The 26,066-nt window shown below is 41.8% G+C and overlaps 1 protein-coding gene across 3 annotated transcripts in view; it reads right to left on the bottom strand.

Moving 5' to 3' along the window:
* Positions 1-26,066, bottom strand: part of GMPR2 (guanosine monophosphate reductase 2) — a 37,870-nt gene that overhangs the window by 10,678 nt on the left and 1,126 nt on the right. For 2 of the 3 annotated variants that reach the window (NM_001030998.2, XM_040683650.2), the window contains exons 2-8: positions 22,319-22,438; positions 21,574-21,657; positions 19,913-20,086; positions 13,856-13,937; positions 11,903-12,009; positions 6,510-6,552; positions 290-449 (exon numbers count right to left, since the gene is read on the bottom strand). In NM_001030998.2, the coding sequence (NP_001026169.2) occupies positions 290-449; positions 6,510-6,552; positions 11,903-12,009; positions 13,856-13,937; positions 19,913-20,086; positions 21,574-21,657; positions 22,319-22,438 (770 nt within the window). Of the gene's footprint in view, positions 1-289; positions 450-6,509; positions 6,553-11,902; positions 12,010-13,855; positions 13,938-19,912; positions 20,087-21,573; positions 21,658-22,318; positions 22,439-25,095; positions 25,224-26,066 lie in introns of those variants that run through there. The other variant, XM_040683642.2, reaches the window with a different exon arrangement.

The following is a 26,066-nucleotide window of genomic DNA, read 5'->3' as shown; positions in this document are numbered from 1 at the left end:
ATGTAATTCACACACATCTTGAGAGACCCAAAGGTCAGAACAGTGATGAATGGCTTCCCAGTTTGAAAGTACTCTGAACTGGCTGCAATTGAGTGAACACGGTTGCACTCAGTTAGCCATCCCCAGCTCCTTCTCCCTGTCTTTGATGTCATCCCTCCTGGAGATCGGATGCTATGTTGCTAATGGATTCCTGAACAAGAACAGAAACACAGGCCTGTTTGCAACACATGGCTTTTGCAGAATTCACTTTCAGAAGTTACGTATTTGCAATTGCTAGAGAAATTGTTACCTGTACTCAGCAACCCCTCCTGCATGCTTCTTCATTGCTGTATCAGAGCTCATCCCATAGAAGAGTTTCACCTTCTTGCCATTCTTTTCTATGATCTCTCCAGCACACTGGTCATGGCCTGCAAACATTCCTCCAAGCATGACAAAATCAGCACCAGCTCCTGTGATCAGCAGAGTGATATGTAAGTAAGAAGGGAATGGAGAGACGGTGAAAGCCAAAGCAAGAACACAGTAGTATCCAAAAACAATTGACAGTCCTGCACAGATGGGTACAGACAGTCTTCTTTGTAATACATGCAGTAAACTTGAAGAAATGCTTTGCCGAAGAGTTGAAACACACTGAATTCTACTTCTCTGACACTTGAAATGGAAAGAATCATTTTCTTTTGTGGGATTCTTTTGTAAGATTATTCTATTCCACCCCACACTCTTAATTTTCAAATTGTTTTAATCCTTTAGCTCACAGAAGTATCTGAGCACATCTCCTTAACAACTACTATTGTGACTGCAGTACTTAGAAGCGCTAATAACAGGGTGGAACCTGTTCCTCTCTGCGCTATACAAAGAAGAGGACAGCTCCTGCTTGGAGGCCTTTGAAGCATAAAGGCTGTGAATGGGAATGTATCCTCAAGGAAGGCATACCCATGAATGTCCTACTCCCAACACTGACATAAAACACTCAGACTTTTGAATGAAATGATGGACTTCTTCAAGCCGTCAGCTGTATTTGTCCAGTGCAGCACAGGGTGATCTGGGGATCGGGATAGATCTGCCTTTGTTTCCTGTTAGGTTGTGTAGTACCTGGCATACAGCACAGAATAGGTTTGCCTGTAGCTACAACTCCTAAATAGCACAGAATAGGTTTGCCTGTAGCTACAACTCCTAAATAATATAATTATTCAAGTGCTGAGTGACAACACTGAATACCCAGTCACACCTGCTCAGTCTGTGTATCTTCCCAGGCTTTGCAAATCATGAAATCAGTCCCCTGAGAGTAAAACAAGCATTTTCAGAATTACTCTTGGTTTTCCAAGACTGTGATTGTGATTTCCAATATTTCCAGCTGTACTGGAGCTATTCCACCAGCAGCTACTCCTGTGACATTTTGGCATATCTAGCCTTGTTTGGAGAAGCTTGGCTTTAACTCTTTTATGAGGCTGTGGTGACCTATCCCTGAAACTCTCTGCTTCATCTATGTGCATATTGCAGAACAGGCCTCCTCTCTGCTCAGCTTCTTCCTAGAATTGGCAAAAGAACAGGGATATAATCCTCACTTTCTAGAAAGCAGGTGAGCCTGAATTAACCCCACCCAGTCATGAACATGTCCAGACACTAGGGAGATCCTAGGCTAGGTAAGTCTGGCATTTAGGATTTGGTCTGATCTGCCACTATCCAAATCTGAAAAGTAAGTGAGATGATTATCAAATCTACTCAGCTTCTGCCATCTGTTTAGAAGCTCTGTACATAAACCTGAACTTGGGACTATTTTGATCTTAGAATAAATGAGAACTGTGGAGTGTGCTTTGGTTTATAAAAGCCAGTTCCCTCCCACCTCCCTTTCACTAAAGAGCAGACCTATCAGCAATGGCTGTGAGCACAGCAACCAGCTGCTCGGCTGACCTCATTTTGCCTGGTTGTTGTTTGAAAAGAACAATATGTCCCTAGTAAAGGGATATTAAAAATGAGGCTTGTGCCAAAGTGCTAAGCATATCACAAGCAAAGTTTATAGGCGGGCACACATTTAGGTATCCTATCATGCCAGCTACCTGAGTCCTCGTTGCAGATGGCCAAGCTTTAAAGCTTCAGTTTGACTCACATCTGATCCTATTATTAACTTGACAAAAACAATAGGAATGCTTATTCTTTAAGATAATTCTCAACTATGGGCAGGGAGCTTCTGCTGCTACCTGACACATTCCTGTTCCACCTTTGCAAAAAAATAAGTACTCTAGGAAATCTAGTTGATGTCTCCTTCAAGAACGGAAGATAACAACATGATGAAGGAGGAAAGCATTTGCAGTAAAGATTTCAAAGAGGATTTTAAACAAATCAAAGGCCTGCCAAAGAGCACTAGACTCTACTTTGCCAATAGCACCCTCTGATCCCTATTTCATAGAATCATAGAACACCTCACCTATGAAGACAGGCTGATTTGGTTTGTAAGGGACCTTAGAGACCATCTAGTTCTGCACTCCTGCCATATGCAGGGACATCTTCCACCAGAACAGGTTGCCCAGGGCTCCATCCAACCTGGCCCTGAATGTCTCCATGGATCATCCATAGCTTTTCCGGGCAGCCTGTTCCAGTGCCTCATCACCCTCATAGTGAAGAATTTCTTGCCAAAAAGACAAACAAAATCTAAGCTTTAAGATCACACTTCCTCCATACTTAAGTATCTACTTATTATTTTTCTTTTGACTGCATATTTGGGGAGGAAAACAAATATGTTTCAATTGCAAGATTGAAACTCCTCCAATTTGATTAACTTTTTCAAGCTACAACATAATTCATGTAGTCCTTCCAGGAGAGAGGAGCCATGTTACTACAAATACAGTGCAGTTCTGCCTTGCAAGCTGCAGCATTTCTAAACATTAGAATGATACATGCTTACTGCCTGGTAGCTCCAGGAATGACAAGCTCATATGTAATATATTTTTCCAACACTCTCTAGAACTTTCTACCCCGCTTCAGTGTTGCAATAGCATCTCAAAGTTTCATGTCTGTTCCACTTCAGTCCCATTTAACATCTCACCAGAAGGCACCAGTTTTTAGCATGGCTTTTCCTTACCTAGGTGTAGTTTCCTTCCATATGTGCGTTGTTGTTTGTTAGCATGGGTAATGCTTTCAGTACCTGCCTGGCAGTCTTTCATTTTCAAGAACACACATTATGACATTATTTTATGTACTGGAGGAATGGGAACACCTGGAAACAATCCTTTAAATAATACAGCACGTGATGGGATATGGTACATACAAGCAACTAGGTAGCTTGTCCACAGTTTGCTAGACTTGGCCTGCTCCTGCACAATGCCACTTCAACACACTGATGCTGGGGAGGACACCCCTCTTGAGCCCTACACTGGGCTGATTTTGCTCATTCACATCCTGCAACAACTTCTCTTTCACACATCCACAGAAGATATGCTGAAGCCAGCCTACTCTTTCAGCTCTCACACAATTCTGCTGTATCTGGATGGAGTTCCTCAGATAGCTTTTATATGCCTGACAATACAATAATTATTGATAACCAGATCAGCTCTCCACAAATTCAGGTGGAGTCAGCCTAGATTTGTAGCATGGCCAGCCCTCCATGCAGATGCAGCATAGCTGACCCTGGAAGCAACATTCACCTGTGCTCCAGATGAGACAGCAAGCCTTTGCAACAGTAGGTGTACAGGCACAGCTTTTGAAAACAAGAAAAAAAGCCAGCACGATCTGTCAGGTATATTTTGGAACCAGTGTATGTTCCCAGTTGTCTCCACCATCTGATTTTTCCTTCCTTTCCACTCTGCTCACATATCCTTTCTCACCACTGCTGCAAGGAACAGAAATATTGCATTTAAGATGCTGGCTGAGGATTCAAAAGGCACATTCTGTTCCTGGTTGTTTCACAAAAAAATATGTGACCTCAGGCGACTGAACGTAGTATTTCTGTGCTTTGACTTTTCATCTATAAAAACAGGGATAGTAGTGCCTCCCTGGGGCATTCTGAGAAATGTATTCATGTTATCAGCCCTTCCAAGGGTGCAGTTATGTGAACCATCTTAGAGACAAGTTTCTTTCATGCTTTCAAAATCTCTTTTCTCCCTGATCGACCATTTTTCATTATCATTTCCAATACCCAGACGGCAGTGTCATCTTCAGTTTCCCAAATCCATAAGCAGTTTCCAGCAATTCCAGAATTCCAGCAATCTTTTCCAAAGCATCTGTCCCCTGCATTTTTGTCCCTCTACTTTAGTTTCTCCGCTCCTTGCCTTTTTTACTAGGCTTCCACCTTGCTTTTCCTCTGTCAAAATGCCCAGTCTACCCTCTATTCCTGTCACCACTAGAAGTGTCACCTTTTCTTTGTAAAGCTTCTCAGCATTTTCATGTTGTTGGTTTTTGTTTCTTTCTTTTCCCCCCACAGTCGCTCAGTTGCAATCAATCCACTCAAACCTTTCTCTTGCCATGAACTTGCCTCTTCTGTTTTTCAATGCTACTCGTCACATCTGGCACTTTCTCATATTTTAAATGATCCAAATGGCTGCACCGTCACTGCTCTACATCCCTTTAACAAAGACCTTACGACGACCCAGCAAAAAGAGACAGTATAATTGACAAGACAGTTAACAAAAAGTCCTCTTTGGGTCTCTTGTCTATGTTTCATCCAGGCCTCCATCTCCAGACCCTTCTTTTGGCACCCACCTTTAAAAAAAGCACAGCTAGCTCCAGCTAGTTAGGTGTCCACAGACTGGCTGCCTCAATTATATGTAACCAGATATGGTAAATCTTTTGCCTCAGGATTATCTCTATCAGTTCTAATCCCTGTAACACATGGGTCACACTGATTGGCCTAGCCTACCATCAGAGTACAACTTCTGTCTGTATCACCTAGGTTTCTAATGCTCCTCCTCTCCCAGGAACAATCTGTGGTATCTTTCAGACATCACACTGTGAATCCCAGCACTTCACAACAAACAGCAAGTCCAGAATCTGCCCCCCCCATAGGTTTCAAGCAAGCTTCTCTCCAGTATAGCCCAAAGAGGTTAAAGCAAGTCTACTACAAGGGAAAATATTTGAAGTTGCTCCCTGTTGTTCCAACTTCTGGGAATACTCTTGTGAAAAAAGACCTTTTCAGGGCCAGGTTGCCGTGCAAGCTGCTTGTAATTCACTAAGATTGCACTGCAGGTTCACAGTGTCCCAAAGACAACGCAAGCAAGATCTGGGGACAGCTGAGGAGCCAGGGAAAGTCAGAGAGAACAAAGCTTTCACTGCAGGCTGTATGATGTCACAGGGGGTTAATCTGAGCTGAGAAGTTGGGTGTTTTTTTTTTAACATAATCTTGTTGTCAGAGAGAGAGGATACTGCTGTTCAGCTACGTTAGAATCACTCAGCTGAAAATATCTACCTTCACATCGCATCACCCATCGGGTAACGCAGAGGTCCTGTGAAATCCTGTGACAGAGCAGATTCCTTGGGCTGCGCTTAAAATTCTCTAATTATGTCTTGTCATCTCAACTATCTAAAACCAGGAGCTGTTGGCAAACTTAGAAGACTGATTTTAGTTTCAAGATTTCCAGGAGGTTCAAAGTTTTTCCGGGAAGGTCTGTAATCTCAGTTTAGGCCTGACTCTGCTTTCCATGCTTGCAAAGCTTCCTGCTGAGCAGATGTGTTGTATCACAACATGCTGTCTCTAGTTATGTATCACCCTGAAATCGCAATGAGACTATGCTGTCCTACTATACTCTTGGCATTACCCTATTGTGACATCTCCAAAGGATCTGATATACTGGGAACTGTCTTTAAGTGCCCTGTAAGCCCAGGATCCTTTTAGTCCCTTGCTCACACACAGAGCAGCAAAAATGTTACGGCTAAGAGAAAATCCTAACCTTGACCCTCCACAGTGATGTAACTTTCCCAGCAGAAAATATTCACAGGTTAAATTCTCTATTCTGTCAGCTAAAGCTGGTGCAATTTACTGAAGCTTTTGGCATGAGAGCAAAACCTGTTAATTATTAACTCGGATATTTTAGACATCTGCTCAGCTTTAGGGGATACATTATAAATAAAATCATGTCTCTTCAAGTGGAGAGCTGATCCCAAGAACATCTCTAGGAATCTGCCCTGCTTTTGTCTTTGTTCTTCTCTCCAACACACATTTCACCATCTCTTCATCCATCCAGAGCTCAGGTCAGCCAGTGTTACATCTTTGCACCCTACTCAGAAGAAACCCTTATCAGTTTTCGTTGTATTACCATCCCAGTGGCTGTATCCTATGCATACCTGGCAGATAGTTTCTAAATAGGACTTCGACCACCATATACTTTTTCTCTGTAGAATTTTGACTGTCCAGTCCAAAGAGCAAATTCATGTCTGGTGTATTAATTTCACTGCAATCACCTACAGGGACAAATGTAACCTACTACTGATTACACACACGGGGTCAAATTGACTCCTGCACCACTGCTGGCCGTGCTGGAGTTAAGCAGGTTGCAACATGTGGCCCTGCATATTGTCCTTACCAAACGCTTTGGCGACATCTCCTGGGCAGCTGCATCCTCCATCCTGCATAAAGAAAAGAAGGGACCCAGTGAACATTAGCACCCTGCGATTTGTAGTCAAGCGACCTCTCTGCAAGAACAACTCAGCAGGAGCTGACTGCATCACTGGTATGATGATACACTTGGCTGAGTTTCTAGGGAATCCTATTATATTCTATTGCTTTTAAAAGCAATAGAATAATTCTATTGCTTTTATACATTAATCTCATTTACTCTACCGGTATAGTGTAACGATAATACCACTGGTAACAGCAGCAATGTAAATTCCTGACTGACATTTCCTAAATCTCTGAAACTGGAAAACAAAAAACTCTTCTTATGATCTGAATCATTCCCTGCCATTTTAATTAAAGGCTGTATGATGCAGAGGTACCACAAACCCCTACTATAAACCACCAAAGACATTTAAAATAACTTTCTCAGCAGTTTACAATAAATTAAAAGGTCACAGTAGGAGGAGTAAGGAAACATACCATCAGATATGTTGGATTTTGATCTGATCATCTTTAAGCAAATTGGGTAATCTGATCTTTGGTAAGTGAAAATTTCTCTCTCATCCTACTCCTCACTGTTTGCTTCGGGTTTGGTAAAGAAACAACAGCACTTTCATATACAAAATACGTGTTTCAGTTTCAGAGCAAAGTGGCTGATGAGTGCATTTTGGTTGAGGGAGGAAAGTCATTTATGTGTGATAGGGCTGTTAAAAAGGAAGGCGCATAGCAGAGCTCACGTGTTATGGCTTTTTAGGTTTCATAAACGTCTGAGCATCAGATGAAAGATCCTTCAACCCTACAAAGTCGCTATAACAAGAGAGCATTTCTTTGAAAATCAGGGTCCTTTACAGACTGCTGACAGGCTTCCTTCTTTTGAGTTTACTCCCCAGACTGCATGGTTACTTCATTTTGTTTTACCTCCCTGTTGCTAGAAATATGTGCCTGCATATGACCTGTGACTGAGCATGGCTAGAAGCCCCTACCAGCAGCCATTTTAGAGCCAGCTTTCACGGGTAGCTGCCAGTGGTGCTGAGCATTAGAACTCCTCTATGCACAGAACAGGATTCAGACACAAACCGAGCAGGTGGATCCAAAAATGAATGGCTTTTCAAAAGGCATCCCACTGGAAACAGTGCCTGGCAGAAGTTTAAAGGCTTTTATTCCATTTGCTGATAACCTCTAGCATATTACGCTTTTTGTTGAGCTAGACACTCTTGCTGTCAGCTCCAGAAATGAGTGCTGGGTTGACAGCTGAATCTCTCTCTCCTGTTAAGGGCTGCGCTTGTGCAATTCTCTCTCTGTCAGAGCCTGGAGGAGGGTGAGAGTGTGTATATGCATGTGTCAGGGGAGGAACAGCAGAGGTAGAAAGAAGGGTCTAATAATCTTCAAAGAATAGTGTCAGGAATTTGCTTGACTCTAACTGAGACCGGCTGGCTATAAATGCTCTCGTCGATGGGTTTCTGTCTGTTCTTGTTGTGTGGCTCCGTGTCTGACTTTCATAATTAACCCAGTAATGGCAGTGATGGAGGCTTTATGCTTTCACCAGGATTGAGGGTCTTACTGTGTCATCATTAATCACTGGCTTCAAAAAAAATCAAGGTACAAAACACGGAGCAGACTACATAACTATCCCAAAAGCTCACATGTTACCATTTAAGATAAAAGGAACAAATGATGATGATTCACAGCACTTCTTTATCTGTAATGTCTCCACTTCACATAAGCAGGTAAATTAAATGACAATGTTTCAAAGAAAGGAAAACAAAAAGAAGACATACTGAGCATTTATGCTGGAAGATGCCATAATAAAGCTACATGCTTTAAAATATTTCATTACATGTGTAAAATCAACCGCTCTGTTTAGAAAATGAGATGGTGTTTCTGTTGCATTCAGTCTGGGAATCTTCCCCTTGCAGTTCAGCTAGTTTCAGTGAGAGCCTGGATCTGGGCTCAAAATGACCTGTAGAACTGCTGGGCTACAGTCATGAGGCTTGTAGCAGACAGCCTCTATCTCACAGCCCTGGGGAAATTTAACTGTACAAATCCCCCTATGAATTGAGAGGAACTGGCATTATTCTGAAATAGGCTTACTGGAAAGGGTTTCCAGGGAGCCTGTAGAGGGCATGCCTCTGAAACAACTAGGTGCTAAGCTGAAGCAAAGGAGAAGATAGTTTTCCAGTCAATAGAATTATTTTAACATGGCTAAAATTATTTTGTTTTTCCCAGTCTTGTTCTCAAAATAGACGGACCATTTACAACAACAAAATTTAGCCTGGGAAGAAACACAAGATGAAAAAGCAGCAAGAACTGGTTGAATATTATATCCAGTTTACAACAGAAGTATAACTATGACTTGTATGTTTCAAGCAACCTTTACAATGAACAGTATGATTAGTTATTCCTACAGCATCAGCAGACAGCTATTTATTATGCAGAAGATATATAAAGTATATGGCATATACAGCAGTAGAAACAATACATATGGTGCTTTATTCTGAGCTATATATACTGGGCATATTTCTGTATGGAAAGTGTCCTCTGTGGAGGAAGAGAAGGTACGGCAGTAGCTAGATGAAGAACCCCTAAGCCATCCTTCTCCCTGAATACCTATGATCTATTGCCCAGGCAGGGTAAAGAGGAGAAAGGGATCTCAATCAAATGGTGGCTAAATGAGAGAGCACACATATAAAGCCGTTTTCCATTCTCCACATTTGCTGGCTCATGAAAACACGACTGCCTCCCTGTCCAGCAGAGCAGCTCACTGACCTACAAGAAAAAGAAACTTTATATTGAGTAGGGTCTTTCTGAAGGAGTTTTTCTGCTAAATGGCCTCTCCACCGTAACTCACTGCTGTGCTTTCTCAAAGCCAATGAAAAGTGAGACTATTGGCTCCCAGACAGAAAGTACAGGATAGAAACAACACCTGCATCTTAGGCAGTTTCCTCTTTCAACAAGCCATGAAAGATTCATTTCTGAGGTGAGCTTTGAGTCTTAAGGATAACTCAGCTTGAGGAATGTAACTGGTACAATTTCACATCCCCCTTCTGTGCGTGACTGCAAAGTAATATGTCTGCCTGAAAATTGTCACCTTCTTTGTCAACAGATCAGCTCCAAAAATCATACATGATCACTCAGTAACACAAAATGTTTGAAATCCCAGTTTGTGCTGCCATCCTAGCAGATATGCTAGAGAATGTGTTTGAAGTGTGTTGTGTTCCTCAGAGAGCCCATACCATGCTCAGCACTGTCGCTGTCTTATTCTGTGAGTAGGACTTACTTCCCTTCATATGTAATGTTACAGAGACACAATTTGATGAAGGTGCTGGACACAACAGAAGAAAATGCAATAATGCACCCCAAGGGACACACCCACACCACGCCATCAGGTATAATCCACATGAAGACAGCTGAGAGGCTTTGAATCCCACACATCCTTGCTGCCAATTTGGTACCAACATGACAAAAACTAGCTGGGCATATTTTCTCCTACCTAATTGCTGTAGATGGCCATGGTAAGACTCTGCCTGCAGAGGTTTCTTTTGACTCAGGCAAGGTATGCCCCTTCCCTAATCTACAAAATGGCAGTACCAAGACATTTTAAGGAATGCCAAGTTTACTTCTTGCATCTAGCCCCAGTTACATTCTTAGATTTTCTCCCATTTGGTGTCTCCTCTCAGAAGGGTAACTCTCTTCTTTAGTAGTCTTGCCAGAAGTCCAGCAATAACCATGCAGGCCAGCCTTTCCAATAAACACATCAGCATCTACCTACACACTGTGCAATTAAAGCATAATACCCTCAACCCTCATTAGCTTGAATGAGACACTTGAGTTGCAGAGGTGCTGGACACCCTTGTTATGGGGCAATTGCTAGGGGGGTACGTAGGCTGAAGCCTACATGATCTAAGCAGCTCAGGAATTGATCCACCTGCAAAGCAAGAAATAACAGAACTGCACAGAACCATCTGATACACACTCCATGTTTTCTTGGGAAAGCAGAAAAGTAACAGTCTTATCAGAGCTGCTAGCAGGAAATGATTACTGCAAAACCAGGATGGGTTTCTGAGAACCACTAGTAGGACAACACATACAGTTATCCAACCTTCATAGTAATAAGTGAGTCTTTCATGCTCTACTGCATACATATTCAGCTGTCTGCTACAGGCATAAACATTTGTAATACTGCCCAAGTCATAAAATCACAGACTGCTTTTCTTTTTTTTCCCTGCAAAATCAGATAAGGTAGTCAGGGAGAGGAGTGAATGTACATGCATTAACATTAAAGAGAAGAGAGATCTGACTGTACCCTATGCTTGTTTACTTGCTCCACTATACCCACAGCTCCTAGTACAGTCAGGCCCTTTGCCTAACCACAGTTTGTTCTCCTCTCCCCTACTCTCCTTCCTCAGAAACATAGACATTTCCTCACAAGGATACTAGTCACAACCCAGTCAAACAGAACTGGGCCTTCCAGTGATTTCAACATGGCAGAAGCTCTAAAACTCAGCACGTGGTCTCTCCTACAGCCACAGAGGAAGATTGTTGACTGTAATGGTACTTGTGAGCACAGAATGCTGCACAGCCCCAGTACGTGATTATCAGCTGCCTTACGACAGCCTGCTGTCTCTGCAAGCCTGGCACAGTCAGGGACACACTGGCTGGCTGGGCATGCCTAAGCACACAGGACCTTTGGGTACTGCAGGCTCTCATCTAGTTCAATCTGAGACCATGCTTATAGATTTCCATGTGAGGTGAGTCTGATCTTGTTGGTAGACTGGAAGCAGCCATTAGCAGGCAATGCATATGTATCCTCTTTTTTCTCTGCAGGCTCAGCATTTCCCCAGAGCATCAGTGGCAAACGAGCAGCTGTGCTCATCCAGACCCATCTCTGAAATGCTCCTGTTTCTGCACAAAGAGCTCTGTGAGGATGCTATCTGAATCCAGCCAGCTACCAAAGCATAGACAGACATATCATTTTCTCTTGTACTCCCCTCTGCTGCCTGTCTGTCACTTAGTCCTACTCTCTCGGGAAGACCATGTTTACATTTCACTCATTTTTCAGGAATCTCTTGTAGGAAGTACTGTTTTGCTTCAGTATGAGAATTATCAAGCTTCTTATTCTGTTCATGTAACAACATACTCAATCCAGGCAACAAGCAGCAGCTTTCCAAAGTCACAAACAGGAATGACATGCCCAAGTCTTTTTAAACATTAAAGCAAGTTGGTTTCTTTAAATCTTCACTACTAGCAGCCAGTATAGGGGTCAACTGGAAATAACAGAAAGATAGCCTTTAACATGCAAGATTCTCCCATTCTGCAGTGGTTTGCACAGTGGGAATCTGAGAGCGGATGATATTTACTTACAGAGATGATATGTCCTTTCAAGCCATGTGCTGAGTCTGCACACTCAATAACAGCACTTAGCTGTGGATAGCCCACCCCTGTCTTAATCCGAGTGGTACACACAGAACCTAGACAAGAAAATGAGAGGAAAAAACAGAGGCAGTTAGGCTGGCAGAAAGAAAAAAAATCACAGAATCAGAATCATCATAGTTGGAAAAGACCTAAAAGATTGCTTTATTTTAACAGTGGAAAAAAAAATGTGTTTCTGTCTTTATTATTTCTCATGAAATCTCTATTGCAAATGTTATTCTTGTTGATAAAAGGAAGACATAGGAAATTTAATTTTGAAATGCTATCACACTACTTCATGGCAGCTGTAATTAAAGGGACTAACACCCTCCCTTCTTCTCCAGGTCCCCAGTTCCCAGTTTAGGTCTCATCCATAATGCTTCCTGCTGAGGGATTTAATGCCTAATGGGAAAAAAGTCTGACCAAGGTGCCTGAAGGGAAAAGGGACAAAGGAACCAGAGGGCCTCAGCATCAGCTTTTAATATCTGATTATATCCTCCAATAAATATTTCTATTTATCTCTTCTCTACATGCGTTTTAAAAAACTAATTATCAAAGAAAATATGTGTGGGGGGTGTGTATACATATATGGTGTGTGTGTGACCGTGTGTGTGTGTGTGTGTGTGTGTGTGTATATATAGATATAAAGGTGTATATATATATTTTTTTTTAAGGTATAGGCACTTATATAAAAACTCCAATTACAGCCTGAACATGATAACATGGCTATAGATCTTTTGGAATAACTCCTCTACTTTTCAAGAGAGATTGTCAAAATGAGGATTGCTTTTTGATGGTCTATGCCTTATCAGTTAGGATACAGGCCATAAAGGTCTGCATGATAACAAAAAAATAGAACCTAAACGAAATGTAGTGAAATCTCTTCACCCAACTGCAGTTAATCTCTTTACCCAACTGACATCCAGGTATGCTCAAACCTGTCAGTAAAGCAAAAGTTTCCAATGATCTTTCTGAGAACTGACAAGGTGTAGACACTCAAAAGTATTTCTGCAAAGTAGGAAAAAAATGTTTTTAAGATAATCTCCACAGAGAAAGCATACGCTTATGTGCCCAGTGCTTTATCATAAATCACTGCCACAATCCACAAAGTGGACCACTGTCTACGAGAGACTCAAAAAGTGTTCTTCTGCAAGGAACATCTGTTAATTCTGCCATTGGCTGGTCAACTTGTAAAGTTCTGTGCTGGCAGTTATCCAAGGAGGACTACACAACATTTAGTCCTGTCTGTTTCTACTTTGAAGCTACAAACCATAATACTTCTTCTTTTATATCTGAACTTTCCTGTGACACTGCACCACAACATCTCTGTTGTTTACTCTTCAACAGTTTTGCAGTATTTACTGTTATTTGATGGTCTCCCATGAAAAAACTGCAACCTTTGTTACATCATTTGTTATACTCAATTTACCCATTCAAGGGCCATATCATTTGGCAATATAAATAACCCGCCTGCACTGCACTGGCTGATCACAACTACATTGTCAGTGGTACTTGCTAACCACTTTAAATGTAGCCCCTGCACGTTGACCCCAGCTGTGGTCTGTGAAAGAAATGGCAAAGTGAAGGAGCACATGAACAAACACACAAAGGAGGGAAAGAAGAAAATGTGACATAAAATACCACTGATTATATCAGCAACTCAGTGCTCCAACTACAGTTATCTACACTTCCTGGAAACACAACATCCAAGATTTTGTAGTACATTACACTAGCACTCTGCCTGTGTATTTCTTAACATACTGTGGAGCAAGGGCACTGTTACTTTACTGTCCTAAGTGGTCTAGGAATTCTGACAAGCAGACAGCATTACGCACTAGTTCCATCTGGAGAACTAAGTCACCAATGTTACCATAAACCACCCTTATTTGACTGGATTCGACTTACCTGGTCCGATACCCACTTTAATAATGTCTGCTCCAGAAAGAATAAGTTCTTCTACCATCTCTCCTGTCACCACATTGCCTGCCTAGACAGAAGGAACAATATCACATATACAGGCAATTGCAAGACTAGCACAGCAAAGACTAATTGTGGTAATGGAGAGTTTTATCCAGATCTTTACTAGTTGAGCTATGTAGTCAGAAAGAATATAGCTCACCGTATTCTTCACTGCACATGCCATTAAAATTAAAGAGATTATACAGGTACAATCTGGACTCTAGTTAATTTCATGATTGGTTCAGTAAGCTCAGATTGCAAGAGAGATGTTTCAAAACCAAGTCTGCTTTGGATCCCAGCTTTGTGAAATGCCTACAGCATGTTCCTAATGAGCAAATACTGTATATAACAAACTTACATGAAACATGATTCCAGTTGTCCACATCACCCACTTTAAATTTATACTGAGACGGGCAATTCATTTGTAAAGACTGAATTTAAGACCTAGAGAAAACTTCTTATGTAACAATTTTTCAGGACTTAGCAAGTGTTTGTAGTAGTGTTGATATAAGCAGAGCAGAAAGCAAAACCTAAAACAGTTACTTAATATTTGCTTCATTCTTACTGAAACAAAACATCTGTGGAAGTTAGCATGAGCTGCCCAGGAAATGTCAGGCCAGGCCTATTCTCCAGTTATTGTTTTTTGGTTTCTAATTCATCATTTATGTATTTTTAATGAATTTTTCTCCCCACCTTCATTGACCTGAAACAGCTGGCAAGTCACGATCTGAGGCGCTTGAAGAAACAATGATAAATTTAGACAGCAATCTGTGGTATATGACACAGGACCACTTAACTTTTCTCAAGACAGCACGATATTGATTTTAAAAAAAAATAGAAATAATAAAAGAGAATCATTGGGAAACTGAGAATATGTAAGTGCAGCATTTCCTGCTAAGTGTTGCTTTCTTTCTGCTCAGTGGCAATTTGTTATACTAAGCATTGCACAATCCAAGGTGAGGTGACAGAGAGCATGCTGCTTACATTTGGGAAGCAGTCTACTTTGGGAAAGCAGATGATTATCTGTGAAGCACATTACGACTTGGTGAAATACTGGAGTACATGCGACAGATTTGTCAACAGGAGCAAACACATATTAAAGCCAGTGGCTCAGTGAGATTTAGGATCAAATCTGTATTTAAGTTGAACAGCAGTGTCTTCTTATTAGCAGCGCATGGCAGGCTGTCAAGCTGTCTCTTCAGAAATGTTAACCAGACGCTTAATGCAAAATTACTGCTAGAGAATGTAACTGCAGACGTTGATACAAAATGCTCATCCTAGCAGGGAAAAGCAGTTATGTCTCCAACATGCGTTCTTTTTTTCCTGGAATGCATGTGCACACACCAGTGTGTTTCAGTATTTCTGAATCTGCGGATCCTCAACAACTTTTCAGGGAAGATGTGAAGCTCTACATAGCAGACTTCAGCCTACTGATCACAGGCTTGCTTCTCTTTTCAGACCTCTAAGAGGACAAAAAACACTGTCAGAGAGATACAGCTATCTGCATGAGAAAGGACTGCAGTATCACAGCTGAAGAGCAGGGAAAGCTGTTTTCTCACTTCCAGCTGACCTCTCCCTCCAATGAAACCAATGGCTGTTTTATCACTGATGCCAGGATGACAGCTGAGTAGAGGTAAAAGGGCTTTTGAAAGGTCCACCACCAAGATAAAAACAGATCACTTGAAGCAGAAAAAAAAAAAAAAGGGCAGATAATATGAATGTCAAAAGACTGAGACTAAAGAGATGACCCTCCTTTAAAATTAACTAAGAACATAACGTAAGCAAAGTAATTGGAACTTGTACAAAGAAGTAGCGTGCTTGGGAAAGTAGTCAGGAAACATAATTGGTGGATGTACTGTGTTAGCAAAAACAATGCTCAACATACTCTAGTAATCACCTTACCACTAATCTAACTTTGCTACTTCTGGCAGTAAAATAATAGCATCAGTAACAACTGCAAGTCCCCGCAGCTCGGGCTAACCAGCATGCTTTCAATGCGGTCAGTTATTAGGAGCTCTAGTAAATTACCCTGGCTGTAGTCTGGCCTTACGTGCTCAGGATGATATTCAGATGTACCGTCCCTCAGTTGAGGTTTCAGTGACTGTCACCCTGGCTCATTCCAACACTACCTGTGATGACCAAACTGTGGGTCAAACCTGAGGGAAGTCCTGACCTCACAAAAGTCAAAGGGAGTTTCACTGCTGACTTTAGTGGGATCAAGATTTCACCTAACAGGGTTATAAAGGCTACAGCTTCTCTGACAGAGATATAAAATTAGTGAACACAGTAGGGTAGTGCCTCTGAATCTCAGTCAGGCATTTGATACTGTGCCTCATAAAAGCCTGCTATAAATATCGACTCTCACTGACTAAGACAGGAACACTGCTGCACTGATTGAAAGCTGCTGACAAATGGCAATGGATCAAGCTGGGGAGAAAAGTCTGTGACAACAGTTCTCAAACTTTCTTCTTGTATCCTAGAGGAAAACGCACAGTCTGTGCTTCCACACTCTCAGAACACTGCCAAAGGACACTTCCCACCCACCGAAGTAAGGGGTGCTTTACAGTAAGATAGAGATGATGCCCTTTGCTAGGCTGACCCACAGCAGGTGGGTGTTTGTGCTCAATATAGTGACTAATCCAAGACAGCCTTGGCAGCATCACTGTCTCTGACCTGGGATTCCAGCTGGCCTCAGCTTTGGGACTCCAGCCCATGTGGAAACACCATAACTAGACTGACTCTGCTGTTTGTTGCAGAGAGAAACTGGGAGGCATTCACACGGTTTCTTCCAACTGTGACGCCACTGAGGCCATGAGAAGTGCTGTCACTGACTCCAAAGGGAACAATGTTTTCTAGCCCCTTCTGTTTCCCTTTGCTTCTGGTTTTGCAGTTCTGACTGCCTTCTTCTCTGGCCCACATCGTGTGGGGGCTTCTCCTTCTGCAAGCATGAACCTGCCTCAGCCTTTTCCTTTCTGCTACACTCTCTGCTCCTTTCACCATCGCCTTTTCTGTATAACAAACAGAGAAAACTACACAATGGAAAAATTCAGAATAAATATTTGGGAAAGCTTGCTGGCACTGATATTTCAGCTTGCTGAAGAGGCCTCCAGTAAAATGGAAGAACCCTAACACCAACAATTACACTAATAAGCATGGACTACACTTACTGCTATAAAGGTTCTGTCCCTCCATCATTAATGTCAACTGAAATTTTGCTTTAGACATCAACGTGAGGCACAACCCAAAAATGTGATGCTATGCTACAGCTTAACAACCCACTGAACCATTACTTTTGATTCTGGGAAGTAGAGCCAAATCCACACAGCTCTTAGGAGCTCTGCTTTTTCCTCCATCCGCAATCTAATCTAATTCAAGGCAATTCATGCAGTCCTTTTTTGCCCCCACCTGTGTTCCCTATCTTTTGTCTTTCATGGATAAGCTGCCATTTGTAATTCAGTATATAGAAGGCGAGAGTGAAAAGAGCCAGGGCAGAAAAAAAATAAGGTAATGTAATTACAAAAGCAAGTATTTAGAAAAGGAAAAAACATGCTCTTGAAAAGCACTTATGCAAGACACATCCTTCATCTACACTGGAGTATTGGCCCCAGAGAGTGCTATGTTAATCACAGTTGCCTTGCACATCACATTTCAGCCTCAGAGATGAACCCATTACACGGCCCCTGGGAGCACATATTCCCCGAGACCTGGGATTGGATTATTGTTTTGTACTGCACTGCAGCTGACTGTGGAATGAATGGTCATGCAGAGGAAAGCAAACAAGACAGCCTGCAAGGTCCTGGAGATCACTTTCAGCTATGAGAAAGCTCCTTTATTTTTGTATCTTGTATTTAACTGCTAACTCTTTTGTTTGAAAGCCACAACAGCAGAGAGCGTACTGCAGGCATAGCACAACAACATCAAAGCAGCCAGAGAACAGGCAGCAGCAGGACATGTCCTCCAGAGTACCATAAATACAGTCTAGATGAGTATTGCATCCAGGAACAGCTTCAGAAGGCCATTTTTGTGCAGACTGTAAAGTAACCTCATTTGGAGATAGGGTATAAGTGTGTCTCCCTAGCCGAAGTGGAGACTTTTGGAGACTGCACAGACTCTGGAAGCCTTGGAAAACAGAAGGGTTTTGAACACTCCGAGTCTGTTAGCATCCTTTTAGGAATGAAAGTTTATCCCTGTTGCAGGAGATGAAAAACACGAGCCATACTAAATCATACTAAGCCATGATCAGAGACAGGAGCCACAGTTGGAGAAGGCAAGTGAACAAGTCAGGGCCCGTATATGTTTTTAAATAGGTTGTGCTCTCAGGTCAAGACTTAGAGGAAGAAAAAACTTAAGTCACAGAAGCAAAGGAACAAAAAAGTTAAATAGATGTGGAAGATGGATGAGACTGCCATAAGGACCTTGGACTTGATATCTGGGCTTGATACCTGATTTTGGCACTTACACCAGTGCCTTCTGGGCAATTCATCTCAGTTGAGTTCCCTCCTCAGCCAAAGTCAACAGTCTATGGGGAGGTGGAAGACGGGATTACAATTTTCTCACCAGATCTGACAGGGAAGAGGTTTGGGCTTGTTTGTTTTTGTTTTTAATTGTTTAAACTCCCTCCCACAATACTTCAAGCCAAAGACAGTGGAGTAATAACAGCACTAGTGTTACCAATTCCAAAGCAAGGAAACAGTTCCTACCCTCACTATTGCGAAGGTGAAGCAGCCAGCTCTAAACACCCACAACTATCACTTCAAACTTTCAAAGGTTCTTCTCAAAGTCATAAGAAACAGAGACATACCAAAAAGTTTCCCATGTCTGCTGGGAGGTGATGAAGAATGCCTATTCTAGCCTATGGTAACCTAGAACCCTGCCAGGCATTTCAGGTCACATCAATTTTCCAGTGCTGCCATCATTCAGCAGGCAAGAAAGCTGCCTTCTACTGACATTAGAGGAAAGAACGCCGTCTTCTGCAGGCTGCTTGTACATGAAGTTCCCTATTGAACCAAGTCAAACTGTGCACTTATGATCACTTTTACTCCACATTTATTTTTTGTGTGAACTGTTATGCTTGGCACGAACAAGTGGGAAAGTGTTGCCTAAGCACATAACTTTTTGCAGCAGTGGTGTGAAGAAAGTTTGGTAGCCTCATTAAGAATCTGCTGCTTGAGAATTTCCTGCTATTTTCACGAAAACAAATTTAGATTCATTCTATCAAAAGCCCTGAGAAACAAGTCGAAGTATGGCTTTGCTGAAAGTATTCCCATTGCTGATGCAAACACCTTACCCTTAATGCAAAAGGACCAGAGGAAGAATGGCAGCAGTACTCAGAGAAGGAACAGGAATATCACAGAAGGGGCATGAAAATGTCTGGCAGTGACTGTTTTGCTCCCTCATGATCTCCTTCACGATTACATGAGACACCTATGGTTCTTCTCATAAACAAGGGTTAGTCTATGATCAACTAGTGATCCAACAGCTGGAAACAGCTATTGGCCTCAACTGACCACAGATATAGGCACATTCCTGCAGCAAACCTCAGCTTGGAATCACCAAAATAAACCTAAATATTTTATCATTAGAGGTTGCATTTGGTGTAGGAAGGAGGATGTGAGCAGTAGAAAAATTGGATCCACCCAGCCTGAAATGTCATCACACTGCTATATCAGAGCACACACTGAACAGATATTTTCAGCAATGGAAGACTGACAATGCCAACATGTTATTAAACCATCATCATTTGGCTCAGAGTCAACACCTTGCTGAACTGAGAGATGAATAGAGCTGCCCTCTGTATTCTCAGAAGAATATCTGTCCACATACATTTGTCTGGAAAGCAAGATGTTTCAGACAGGCTTCTCACTCTTTTTATTTTTTTCCTCCAACGAGGACACAGAAATTGGTGGAGCTACTACAGGGCTCTCGATGCCTACCAGCCAAACTCCAGGCCCTTTTCACAGACAAAATTCACATATACATCCTCCAACCTTTCTACAGACTTACCATAATGGTGTGATTTGGGAACAGGGCACGGACAGACTTCACAAATGTCACAAAATGTTCTGAATAGCCGTTTGCCACATCCAAGCAGATGTATCTGATAGGTGGGATGGCCTCTAGAATGCTTGTTAACTTATCCAAATCAGCTTTTCCACTACCTGAGCTTGCTGCTACATGCTAGAAAGACAGAGGGAGAACAAAACAGAGTAGTAATTTGTAAAAACTGCAGTAAATACTCCTTGTACATCTTCTTTTGCATAGTCCTGGGGGGGTTCGAGGGAAACCTCTGCTGGAAACTAGTTAAGGTCATGCTATATAATATTAAATAAATGCCTTCCTGGCAATACCAGGAAGGTTACCTCTGTTTTGTTTAAAGGATCTTAAAGTAAGGTTACTGTTTTATGAGCACTTCATTCCCAAGTGGCTTATCGTAGTCAAATATAATCACCTGAAATGAACGAATGTTCAGCTATATTTAGATTAACACAGACACAGAAGCTCTAACTTGGTGTATGTCCAGGAAAACAGTGGCAAAATTTAGAGTAGTGTCATAGGAAGGGATTTGGATTTAAGTTCGCTAAACCCTTCCCTGATCTACAGAATCACACAACAGTTCAGCCTGTAAGGGACCTCTAGAGACTAATCCAACCCCCTTGCTGAAGCAGGGTCTGCTACTACCGAGAACAAGCAGATTGCTTCCTCCTTTGTCTTTGAAAGAGTTCTTTCCACCAGAAAAATAGTTTATATGGCAGTTGGCCCAAAAAACCTCTGCAGAGACCCAAGATCACAGAGCAAGTCAGAATTTCATTACCAGGAGAGCCTGCTCTGGTGATTAGGAACCACAAAGAGCTATTTAAGTGCCAAAGTGTTCAGGCAGAGGATATTCCTAGGATCACTTTCTAACCTACGGTGGCATATAAGGAATCTTGATGAACCTAAGTGATAGACTGGCTTTCGGACAATTCTGTAATCAACAGGCAGTACAACATAATTCTAAAGTAAGGATACAATACAGCTATGCAGTACTCTTTTCTATACAGGACACACTTCAAAACTGTGCCAAACTCTTAAGGAGTACTGGGGATAACTAGACCTGCTCTTCTACTGGTGCAAGGAGGTAAATGGAAGACACATACACTCTGACAACTTTCAAAACTCATCCCTACTTGAGTCCAGCACCTAGGCTACTCCGGATACTGCAGCCCACAGGCTCTGTGTCTGCATGCACATCTGACAGCAAAGACTCTGCCTAGCACTAGGGCATGCAGGGCCAGTTCACTATTGGGTTAACACAATGCGATTGACATCTGTGAACTGGGGCTTCTCCTTTCCCAACTCTATCAGTGCTCCTACCAGGAACAAAAGGCCAGCAACCACACCAATTCCCAGATGCTTCCTTCTTGTTTGTTCAGGGTACTTCTCTGTTTCCTTTCTAGGAATACATATTCTTTGCTTTTTGTATCTTAACATAAGCACTTTCAAAACAGACTCAAAGAGCTACTCTTTCTAAACCAGGACAAGCCACTTCCCTAGATGTGTTAAAGAAGAGCAAATATCTTCATTCCCCAAAACCTCACTTCACAACAGTATTCCCAAGAGACCTCAAGGTATGCGAGTTCAGAACAAAGCAATAAACCATAATAATTTACAGTATGAAAATGTACCTCAAGGCATTCTGGGTGATTGGCAGCAAACAGTTTCCATTCTTCCAGAGAATAATGCTTGTGAATTGCAGTGAACATTGCATGCTAGCAAAAATAAGAGAACTTATATTAATGTTCAAGTTAAATCATCTTTCCTTCAGCTGTGGAATAACAAACAGGATATCAGAAATTCCCATTTTAAGTATAGACTCATCTTGCTTGAAAGAATAACAATGAATAACAGTGAATAAGGGACCAGGCAACTCCAGATGGCTCTCCAAAGGTAGCTTAGCATACTTGAACAACTTCTCAGGATCAGGTTTCTGACATTTAATAAAGTTATGGTCAATATTTTGCTTGTGCTTATGCACTGGAAGAGATTAAGGTGAGGCTCGAGGCCACAGGCTAATTAACCAGAGACTCCTCACTGCTGCAGTTTTATTCAGTAACCTACACTTTCAAAACCTTTTTTAGCTAACAGACTTTTTTCTGCAATGGAACACATATACACATCAAACACTAAGCTCTAGAGGTCCCCCACCAGAAGCTGAGCTACATCCAGTAAACATTCCCAACTAACATTCTTAATCTGGGTCTCTCTTTCCAGGCAACAGTGCTGCTGTAAAAGTAAAGCTGCTTTAAAGCAAGACCACTCCTTATTGCTATTCATTTTATAACTCCTTGGCCCCATTCTCACTCATAGCTAAAAAGTAACAAGGGCTGTTTACCCTAACTCACTGCTATAGAAATGAGAACCAAGACTTACTTTAGCCATAACCACAGCCATTTCAAATGTCCCCACGGTGTCCATGTTTGCCACTATAATGGGAATTCCCGTGTACGTCTGCTTGGAGTTACGGAAGGTGAAAGTGCGTGTGAGGTCAACCTGCAACAAACAAGCACACCTTCTTTTCAGTAACTGATCGAATCCTAATGAGTTTTGTGACAGGTTTCACTGAGCGCAAGTTTGAATAATGCTTCTTAATTTCCCTCAGATTTTCTGCTCTTCCTCCTTTCATTCAACTATTGCCTCACTTAATTTCATTTATTAATTACAACCTCTGCTTTCCAAATGACAAGGAAAATACAAATATGAAGTACTGTTTTCTGTGTTAGAGAGCTCTTGTGGAAGAAAAAGAGGGCTGATATTTAAAAGAACAACAACAACAAGCACAATGCAGATGTGTTTGGAAGAGACAGATAGGGAAAGAAGAGACAGTGACAGCTGTGGATGATTTTATACAGAAGTCACCTCAGCTGTTTGTGTGGCTGCCTGAGAAACCAGGGGTGAAATCCTAACTCCACAGAAGTAAGAGCTGCAATTTCCTCTGACTCTGGGGCATAGATAGCTTTGTCCCATTCTTTAATGTAAGTGACAATATAATAATTCTAAACCAAGTTCGCTCTTTGCTATAGTTGCCAGCTACTCTCAGCTATACAATATGAACCATCGTACCTTTGTTTATTAAACCATAAGGCAAGCTGATTTCTAAGTTCATTTCTTACAACCGTGTCAGCCTTTGCTTTCAGAGTTAATTCTTCTCAGCATTCTCAAATGATTGCAGTAACATCAGCTATTTTGTTCTAATACAAGAGGAATCCCAAAATGTGATCAGCTCCCACTGGTCTGCTTAGCATCTTGCAAAATGGAAAAGAAATCCAAGAAATGCTCGACAGTAAGATACTAATTTAGTTTTTGAAATGACACAGTGAAAAATGAAGGCTCTGTCATAGTTTTCATTATTCCTCACTTCCTTAATCCAGGAACAGCCAGTGACCTGGCCTGAACTGAAGTCCAGAACCGGTAAACAGGCAATATAAAAAATACAGTATTTTTGGTCATATACTCACAGTGTGTTCTGAGCTCTGTCATACTGCAGCTACACTCTGACTGATTAATACAGTGATTTCTCATTTTTTCACCACTGGTTTATGAGAAACAACTTTGTGTCTCACTGACACATCATGGAACAGGTCCTCATTTTGCTTAAGCTTCTAAGGGAAGGGTCACTGTAGAGGACAATCTAAGATATATTTTATCTGAGACTCGCCCTTCTTCCCATTCACTATCAGGGAGGCCTGGTTCTCCACCCATCTCTGCTGACATAGCATTCTTCTATCAATTTCTGCTGCAGCTAACATGGGGAGACAGTACAAGGAAGACATTTAATATATTTCATTCACTTTTTATGCAATTATTAACTAGAAACAAGGAGAAAAAAAAAGTATCACACAACTAGTCCTACAGAGACAATGGTATCAGACCTACAAACCTTACACTAATACAGAGGAAAAGTCTCTTTCAAATGGACTTAAGATGAGTAAACTTAAGAAAAGTCTGAGGCAGGATGCAAAGCTACACAGGAAACACGAGGCCATTAATGTCAGTGACTCTCACTTTCATCTACTGTAACTTTTAATACATGACTTCCTTTAGCCAACCAGTTAGAAGGATCTCATGCAATTATCCACTCAGCTGATAATACTGTAACAACAGTATTTGTGTAGGATAATTGCAGGGCCTCCACTAATGAGGCTTTTGTAGCACAAGAAAAGGAGAAATGCTGCAGGGGGCTGCAGACACATATGTGGTGCTCTAGTTCTCCAGCCAATGCCAAATGCTTGGGAAGGAAACACCAAAACCAAGGCAAGTTTTTAAAGATTCCTTCCTTAGCCTACCTTCCCAGGTCCCAAGAAGACAGTGTTTAGAAACCTTTGAAGACAAAAAACCTCTCCAATCCCCTGAGCTGAATAGCCACTCATGGACAAAAAGCTTGCCCAGTACTTTTATTGAAAACATTCACACCTTTAGTCTCTTTGGTGTCCTATAGCAATAAATCCCAAAGCTTATTTATACATTACATAAAAAGCATGACCTTTACCTAACTACATTCAGTGCTTCCCACATCTTGTTTTGTGAGAGGCAACCAGCAACCACTTATCAGTTTCATGTTTCCTATTCCACTCCTCACTTCTTGGAGCTCTAGCATATCCACCACAGTTGCTTCTTCTCCATCTTGGATAGTCCTAGGGTTTCTTTTTGTTCCCTCATCTGGAAAGTAAGCATTACCACTGATACCCTTGCTGCCATTTTCTGTAGCTACTCTGGCATGGTACGCTAGTCTTGTGAAGAATATTCTTGAGTATTCAAGATGAGCATATCAAGTTCCTCTAGTAACTCTTCTGACCTCTTTGTCTTACTGAATGCTGCCGAGCTGGTGCTATCGGCACAACTCCACAAGAGGTCCACAACTCCAAAATCTATTTTCTAAGTGGAAAAAGCTAATTCATAGCTTATTGTTCTACCCAGAAGAAAAAATAACTTCAGATTCAAAGACTGTTCACCATCTTTCAACAACAGTAAATGTTCCTTCAGGAAAAAAAAAAAAATAGATCATTAAATGGATTTGTTTTTAACTCCTAGCTAGGCCTTAGGCATGTGAAAATACTGGAATTTTGGCTGTTCTGTTAAAGCTCCCAGGACTTATTTAAATTTACAAATTCAAATTCAAAATTAGAGAAGTACAGGTCCAGTGCACTTACATGGGACATTCTGCAGAGGCTAAGTCCAGCAAAGGCAAGAGTAACAGGTTATGGGAGTGCCAAGAAGCCACTGACAGACAATGCTGTACACCTACAGTCTCCGACTCCGATCCTTGTTTTCAACAATTTTACCCTGAGTTTGAATTCAAACCTTAAGATTTCTACTATCTTTTCAAAGAGAAAGCAGTGATAGAAAATGAAGACAGCACAAGGAATCAAAACCAGGTAACAGAACAGCAGACCCTCAAAAAGAGCTGCAAACAGTCCAAATTGGCTAAGAAGCAGACTGCACAGAAAGCTAGCCTTGTGCAAATTGAGGCATTCACACCAAAAATGCAAAACCCTTGCTGATAAAAGCTTCAAAGCAGCAGCTTGCTGGGTAAGAGGCACTGTAGTATGCTACCTCTGTTCTGCTGCCAGCACTATTTATTTATACTCTTGTTTTGAGGCAGACTGTGGCTGTCCATTTCAGATCTGGCTCTCAGAGATACTTTATTCCTGTTGCTACAGCCTCAGTGATGGTGTCCAATTTCTTAACCTTCATCAGTTTCCACTGACCCCCCCCCCCCCCATGACACGCACTTTTTCTCATCTGAAATGCTTTTAACAGTTCATCATAGCAACCCGCTACAACCCTGCCATATCAGCTCATGTTCCCCCTATCATTTTCCCTTCCCAGCAACCCTTCTATCCACAGCCTGCACACTGCTAAATATATATCCAACAGCACTCTGAAGGAGCAATGTGCCACTCGCTGGAGCACAGCTCCACCTGTTTGCCAGGCTGGCACAGTGACTTTTAGAGAGGGGCCGTGGGTGCTGAAAGCAAAGGGCCAGAATGGGCCTAAGAGCTGTGTGAGGGGCCTCCGGGCCTTGCGAGTGGTAGCTATGCACCATGAGTCACAAAGCCTGGACATTACTCCCTGCAATTTAGAAAAGATTAACCTGAAGTGACCCTTCCACTGAGAAGGC

Source organism: Gallus gallus, chromosome 2, assembly GCF_016699485.2.
Source record: "Gallus gallus isolate bGalGal1 chromosome 2, bGalGal1.mat.broiler.GRCg7b, whole genome shotgun sequence".
NCBI lineage: Eukaryota > Metazoa > Chordata > Aves > Galliformes > Phasianidae > Gallus > Gallus gallus.
This window is presented reverse-complemented; position numbering and strand designations above follow the sequence as displayed.